Source organism: Daphnia pulex, chromosome 7 (assembly GCF_021134715.1).
Source record: "Daphnia pulex isolate KAP4 chromosome 7, ASM2113471v1".
In the NCBI taxonomy this organism is placed as follows: Eukaryota; Metazoa; Arthropoda; class Branchiopoda; order Diplostraca; family Daphniidae; genus Daphnia; species Daphnia pulex.
Genome location: NC_060023.1, coordinates 8,464,698 through 8,471,263, shown reverse-complemented (window position 1 = coordinate 8,471,263; position 6,566 = coordinate 8,464,698). Strand labels below are relative to the sequence as shown.

Here is a 6,566-nt window from a genome sequence, read left to right as displayed (position 1 = left end):
CGGTCAACCAAAAGTCATTTATGCAAAAAAAAAATGTTGTTTTGATATTATTGATGATGACGCTGATGCTATGGTACTTACATAACTTCTTTTTTCTAGTCCGTACGTGTGTGTTGTTCCCACCTCTCATTATATACTTAAGACATCAACCAAACCCAAAAAAGCATCACAATATTGTACTTTGTAACTCTCTTGTAAGTCTCTCTCTTTCTCCCTTCGTTCATTGGTTCTCAATTCGCCCTCCTATTAAATCCCCCCCCCCTCCCTCTGTTGGATGACTTAAACCTACTTAATAAAGCTCTCTCCACGCATCATCGCACATTTAATATTCCCGTGCAGCTCACAGACACATAGTATTCAATCGTTCTTTATACATTATTATAACAAAACAAACAACAAAACAGAAAACAAAAAAAAACCCGCCCTCGATCAATTTCAAATTATTCTGCTCCCCTCTTATATACACGACCGGTTCTATTTCACGATTAATGAGCAAATGGTGCGGAATAATATAGTTTTCCTGCCGTAAATATACGTATACTATTCCGTCGCATAATCGGACGTAAAAATCTTACACGAGACACATCACGATTACGTTGGGAAGACATGAGCGAAAATTAGCTGATCAGTGATCCCGCAATTTAGGTTTGCGGGATGTCACTCCGCATTCCGCACTTCAGGCAGGTCTGTCGAAGAAAATGTGGGAAACGGCTGCGTAAATGTGAATACAAAAGGCTGTTTCAGCAACTCACGTTTTTTTTTTTAACGACGTATCACGTATGCCCTTAAGCTTGTAAACATTACAGAAACAAAGCATACTCGCTCACTCTCAGAGTCTCAGTGCAACTGCCAACTCAGCAAATATTTCAAAATTATGTGAAAAAGAACTTAAATCATGGAGAAGCACAGCACAATGTTAGGACAGAATACCTTAAGATATTTTAGTTTGTTCATCTTGACTTTACAGGTATAAAATTCAATAAATTGTCTATAATAACTTTGGTATTTATATATTCATTTCTCATTTCAGACCACTGTGACAGTACTGGCAATGCGCTATTCTCGCAAACAGACAGAAGGAGGGAAAGAGTTATACATTGCCACAACTTTGATTCTTGTTTCAGAGTTAATCAAATTTGTATTCTGTCTAATTCTGCTCCTCGTCCAGAAATCTTGCTCAGTGAAACACCTTTTCAAAGCGCTAGTGTCTGAAGTTATTTACAAGCCATCTGAAACCGCCAAACTTGCCATTCCTAGTTCATTGTACACAATTCAAAACAACTTGATTTTGTTGGCACTGTCCTCCCTTGATGCGGCAACTTTTCAAGTATGTGGTTTGATTTTAAATTACCTCTTTTTGCCTTCTTATAAATGAAATTACTAATTCTTTAATTTTGACAGGTTACTTATCAATTGAAAATTTTGACTACAGCCTTTTTTTCTGTGTTGCTACTACGCAAAGAAATTAAGGCATTTCAATGGTTGGCTCTCTTAATTTTAATGGGTGGTGTTGTGCTAGTTCAGGTTTGTAGTTATCCAGTACATTTTACATTTATTTTTACTTACATTTAACCTTTATTTCTTCTTTCTATAGTTCCCCTCTGATGGGAAACAAACAGAAGCTAACAAAGCTTTAAGCAACCCGCACAAACATTTGATTGGTATGTTAGCAGTAATTGCCTCATCTCTATCAAGTGGATTTGCTGGTGTCTACTATGAGAAGCTCTTAAAGGAAAGTGCACAGCCATCTGTAATCATTCGAAATATTCAGCTAGGTTAGAAACAATAGTCTTATACTGCATCCATTTGAATGTATCCCAAATTTCTTATTCTCTAGGAATTTTTTCAATTGTTTTTGGAGCTGCTGGAGTTATTATAAACGATTGGGAGAAAGTAGCCCAGCGTGGGTTTTTCGATGGATATACTCCTGTCGTTTGGCTCGTTATTATGCTCCAGGTATGATCCAATTAGCAATTGTTTACCTTTCAATATATTTTTCATCCCATTATTACTTCCCTAAATTACACAGGCAATGGGTGGTTTGGTTGTAGCGGCTGTTATCAAATATGCTGGTAAGATATTTCCCCATATAATTCCCTCTGTTAATAATTTTTAGTTTATATTTTCAATGTCCTAATCGTCTTTGACTTTTCTTTCCTTTAGACAACATTTTAAAAGGCTTCGCGACGTCCGTCTCTATCATTTTATCTTGTCTCTGTTCCTACGTCTTCCTCCACGACTTAAACCTAGATTTGACCTTTGTTCTTGGAACCGGACTAGTCATCCTGGCAACTTTTATATACGGAATTCAGTCACATCATGCGCCATTCGTTAGCAGTAGTAGCAGCACAAACAGCACCCTCGTCGATGAAGACGAAAGCGATGATATTAGTCGTTCGTCGTACGTCAAGGTAAATAACGATCGAACTTATCAAAAGCTTTCCAGCACAATTTAAACCTCGTCCAGTCGGATTTCATGTATGGTTGCCGCTAAAGTGTTCGTTTACAGTACGTCCCCTTTGTTATTTAATTATTTAATTGAACTTTCTTAGCTCGTAACGTAAAGCTCAAACCAAGCCCTCGATTTTTCACATCTGATTCCCTGTTTGTGGTATTATTGTAACGTTTTTTTTATCTAAAAATTCGGATTTGTTTATAGTAAGTCCCTTCCCTCCACATCAAAAGTATTTGTATTTTTTTTTCCTTTTTTTAAGTTTTGTCTTAGTTGATTTTTTTGCGATTAATGCAATAAATGCAATAAATGTTTAGTTTAAATTCCACCTAAGCTAATTATCTTAGAAACATAATTGAACAAATTTGTTTCCATTAAGTGGATTTTAAATTATTTCTTTATCGAACCGGAAAAATGTCATAATTTTGTTTTCTGTTGCGATAGCGCTAAAAAGAACTCGTGAATCTAATGAATGAATGAGTGGGTATAACGCGGTGGCACCAATATTAATTAATGAGTTATCAAATAGTTTATATCTGTAATTCACGTATTATTTTCCTGGCTATTCCGCGTATTTCCTACCAGTTTTTTCGGGTTCAGGCGATTGACCATATAACATACCTTTTTAAACTAACCCAAAATCCTTACTCCCATTATTCCGATCCAAAATTTTTTCACGAAATCACTTCATCCGTAAAAAAAGGCTTTGGCACAACACATCGCATCACACATGTTGTCGATGATTTCCGTTGAGTACCTACTCCCTAATCAACGCCGTTGGTCCTTTGAAAATTTCGAATTCCTCATATTATTTTTATTCACTAGGTTGAGAAACCCAAAATGTTATGATGTTTGACAAGTGCGGCATCAACGCGATCCACAATCAGCCAACGCCTTAGTCGAACAATTCGCCGCTAATTGGTGCAAAGTACGGTAGTCTTTACTTAATCTATATATTGAAATTTTATCGAACAACTTCTGGTTAGCTTTAAATTAATGACAATAAAATGGGGATATTTTAAAGAAGAAAGAGCTTATATCGTTAGCAATTTCAAGAATTCGATGGAAAGTGAAATGTGGTTTCCTTTTGTAAAAACTCGCGGAAGAGAAATGAGCTGTGAATGAAAGCTGTCTTCTTAGCTTCCAAAGGTTGGGATGAGTCCACCATTCGAAGGCGGATGAATCATGTGAAATTGAGACCCTTTCTGGCTGGCCTGAGTTAACTGGAACGCTGAATAAAAGACCTGTGACCTTATTCTTATAAGAAAGGAGTAAATACCAGACTTGTGATAACAAGAAATCTTCTTCCGCCTTCAGTTGGAAAAAGGTGATTGTGTGGTTTCCTAATCTACCACCAAGGATGTTGTTTGCCGGAAATACGCAGGGCCTAATGCATAAAAGAAATTCTTAAATTTTGATCCAAGAGGTATTTCTTTCCCCCCTATCAAAGAAGAAATCAGTTAATCCGAGTGGTTATGGCCGGGTCTGTTTTTCTATAGGAAATATCATTAAGTTCTAAAAACTAATGAACAGTTAAGTATAAAAATTGAGCAAAAGAGCTTTCTATTTGGCAGATAGACGAAAGATGTATTTCATTTCATTTGAAAAAAGAAGGAAAAGTATACAAAACGGATGCCTTAATATTCCGCTGTTGATGAAGATTGTTGAGAAGCAAATACAAAACGGAAAAAAAAATAAGTTTTATGGTTGAACTGAGTTTCTCAGACTGGTGCAAGAACGTGTGCAGATACGGTGTGTTTCGGGACTCAAGGTTTGATTGAGACAGATGGAACCTTTGGATCGAAGGAAACGGACGGGCTGCTGGAGAGAAGGCGTGGGTTGATTTGGTTGTTGCCCCCCACTATTAGGTTGACGGGGAAGTTGCGGTGCACTCACCACCTGCAACTTTCCGCGAGGCAATAAATTACGCCGATTAGCTCCGCGGATATTCAGGCTGGCCTTGATTTTGGGCGCTTTGCGAGGGCTGTCAAGATCACTCGTCTCCTTGATGTGGATGTGTGACGATTGCCATTCTTCTACCACTCGATGAAGACCGAGCATCCACTGCTTCTTGTTGTGCTCGTTGAACGTCACCAACGTGGCATTATCCGTCGACGTCTCCACTTTAAAAACGTGCTTGGTTCCAAGACCGCTGCCCGAAGAGCCCGGCAGGAACGAGTTGTTGCGGCCGACTTTGGTGCCCAAATCGACCACTTTGAATCGCCCCACTTCGAAAGGCGTTTTGTACAGACTCAGTCGGTTGTTGGAGAGTGATCGAGTCAAGACCAGTCCACTGTCGAATAGGAAACACTGCAACTTCAAACCCTGACTGGTCTTCAGAGGTCCATCGCAAATGAGCGTCGTAGCTCTTGTCAAAACGGGGCTCATTTCTTCGGATGCATCGATCTGACTGATGACATGCTTACAGCGCCCGAGTCCCGTTGATTTGTCAACTCGATCCAATATGTTTGTAAGGATTCGGAGGACTTGCTCCAGCACTTTGTGGTCACCATGATTATCCGGAGTGAACTTGAGGATCTGCTTGATAAGCAGGGGGTATTTCACTAGACGGGATCTAGGAACATCTAAAAAAAAACGACAGAAATTAAAATGAGAAATAAAAGAAAGCAATGTTAATTTAGAAAGGATTTACCAAGATAACTCCAAACATCAAGGCGACGTGAAAAAGGGGATTCCAGGCAACGTGTGAGGAAATCTTCAACGCGGGGATCTGATGATCTTTTCTCATCTAAAACACTTTTCGCTCTGATTTGGTTGGCGCAGTGAATCACATAGATTTCCAGTTTTGGTACCTTTAATAAAACAATATCAAAGTTATTGGATTGTTGCATGTGATTTCATGGGTGGACGCAAAAATAAAACTGATGTTGAACATGGTAACATACCCATTTGAGGAGTATATTTCCTACAGATTCAACAGAGCCATCAGGCCCTTTGGCTTTTGTCAGTTCTTCTTTAAGTTCGGAATGGATTGGCAACAGTGAATGGATCCCACCAAATATTTGTTCAGCTTCACTTTGTGTGATTAATCCAAGGCGTAATAGTGAATCATGATAGTTTCGCTGTAACATTGAAATATCTTCTATCAGATCACACTCTCCATGCCATAATTCATACATAGTCTAAACAAAAACCAATTATAAACAACTGTGATCACAAAAATATGACATGATAAATAAAATACCTCTTGTCTTTTTAATTCTTGGTTATTTAATGATAATGCTGTTGTTTTTCCCCATGTTTCACTCCACAAATGAATAATTCTGTGTTTTGTTGGGGTCAGAGCTGGTGGGCGATAAGGTGTAAGATTGGAGGAACCCTGGATTTAAAAAAGCAACAAAATTGTATGACTGATCAATCAGTTAAAAATGCATCTCCTTACCGATAGTCTGCTTAATGAAACAATGCTTCCTCTTGTTCTCAAAAGGGCTGGTGATGAAGGAATTGACACAACAGAAGGAGTAGGTGAATGTTGGCTTTCTTGAGGAGGTGCTGGTTCTTTTACAGATGGATGAAGCATTCCACTAATGGATTTCTTGAGTGCTTGCTTGGCATTCTGCAGGGGCTTTCCAGAAGAAGTGAAAATGTTGGCCAACGAGGCTACTCTACCCAACCTCTTTTTGCGCTTACTAGGACCTTCATCATCTCCCAAATTAAGTGAGTGTGTGCTAACACTGTCTTCTTGATCTTTTTTCCGTTTTCTCTTCATTAACAAATAAAGAAATGCAAAAACATTAATAAAATTAAATAAAGCATTGGAATGTGGTGGGTAGACTTACCAGGCTGAAACTCTTGTGTTGCTTGGGTGGTTCAACGAAAAGGCTGTTGACAGATAAAGAATCTTCATCAGGCATTTTAACAAATTAACTCAATGGTCACTAATATACTCAAATGTTTCAAATGTCAGATATTTTTAGTTTTAATTTTAAAATGGTTTCAGCCGTTGGGATTCCTTTGATCCCCGCGCTAGCCATTTATTTCAGTTGAGTGCATTCAAAAGAGTGGTTGCCATACTTACGAAATGTCAACATGCAGACGCACGAAAACGGAAAGGAAAAATCCGAACCTGCTCGCTGCGGCGCTGCCTCGCTGG

At 38.6% G+C, this 6,566-nt stretch overlaps 2 protein-coding genes across 3 annotated transcripts; one reads left to right on the top strand and one right to left on the bottom strand.

Annotated features, from left to right (window-relative positions):
* Nucleotides 1-705: 705 nt before the first annotated feature.
* LOC124196705 (UDP-N-acetylglucosamine transporter-like) lies at nucleotides 706-3,482 on the top strand. Of its 2 annotated transcripts, XM_046591875.1 has the most exons (8): nucleotides 706-967; nucleotides 1,031-1,327; nucleotides 1,402-1,524; nucleotides 1,595-1,775; nucleotides 1,838-1,956; nucleotides 2,030-2,072; nucleotides 2,164-2,411; nucleotides 3,278-3,482. In XM_046591875.1, exons 1-8 carry the CDS (start codon nucleotides 896-898, stop codon nucleotides 3,299-3,301), a joined length of 1,107 nt encoding a protein of 368 aa, XP_046447831.1. In that variant the 5' UTR covers nucleotides 706-895; the 3' UTR covers nucleotides 3,302-3,482. The 2 variants fall into 2 exon arrangements, with proteins under 2 accessions (XP_046447831.1, XP_046447830.1); XM_046591874.1 differs by having other exon boundaries at nucleotides 727-967; nucleotides 2,164-3,482.
* A 536-nt stretch (nucleotides 3,483-4,018) lies between these two features.
* Nucleotides 4,019-6,566, bottom strand: LOC124196704 (rho guanine nucleotide exchange factor 3-like). The gene is made up of 6 exons (XM_046591873.1): nucleotides 6,253-6,566; nucleotides 5,856-6,176; nucleotides 5,658-5,792; nucleotides 5,359-5,595; nucleotides 5,106-5,265; nucleotides 4,019-5,037 (listed from the first exon to the last, which is right to left on the bottom strand). Exons 1-6 carry the CDS (start codon nucleotides 6,325-6,327, stop codon nucleotides 4,154-4,156), a joined length of 1,812 nt encoding a protein of 603 aa, XP_046447829.1. The 5' UTR covers nucleotides 6,328-6,566; the 3' UTR covers nucleotides 4,019-4,153.

Coding starts and splice junctions, on each gene's coding strand:
- LOC124196705 (XM_046591874.1), top strand. CDS start 896: ATGGAGAAGCACAGCACAATGTTAGGACAGAATACCTTAAGATATTTT. Junction 1,328..1,401: donor TTGATGCGGCAACTTTTCAA/GTATGTGGTTTG, acceptor TAATTTTGACAG/GTTACTTATCAATTGAAAAT. Junction 1,776..1,837: donor CATTCGAAATATTCAGCTAG/GTTAGAAACAAT, acceptor CTTATTCTCTAG/GAATTTTTTCAATTGTTTTT.
- LOC124196704 (XM_046591873.1), bottom strand. CDS start 6,327: ATGCCTGATGAAGATTCTTTATCTGTCAACAGCCTTTTCGTTGAACCA. Junction 5,793..5,855: donor TTTCATTAAGCAGACTATCG/GTAAGGAGATGC, acceptor TTTTAAATCCAG/GGTTCCTCCAATCTTACACC. Junction 5,596..5,657: donor AAGAATTAAAAAGACAAGAG/GTATTTTATTTA, acceptor GTTTTTGTTTAG/ACTATGTATGAATTATGGCA.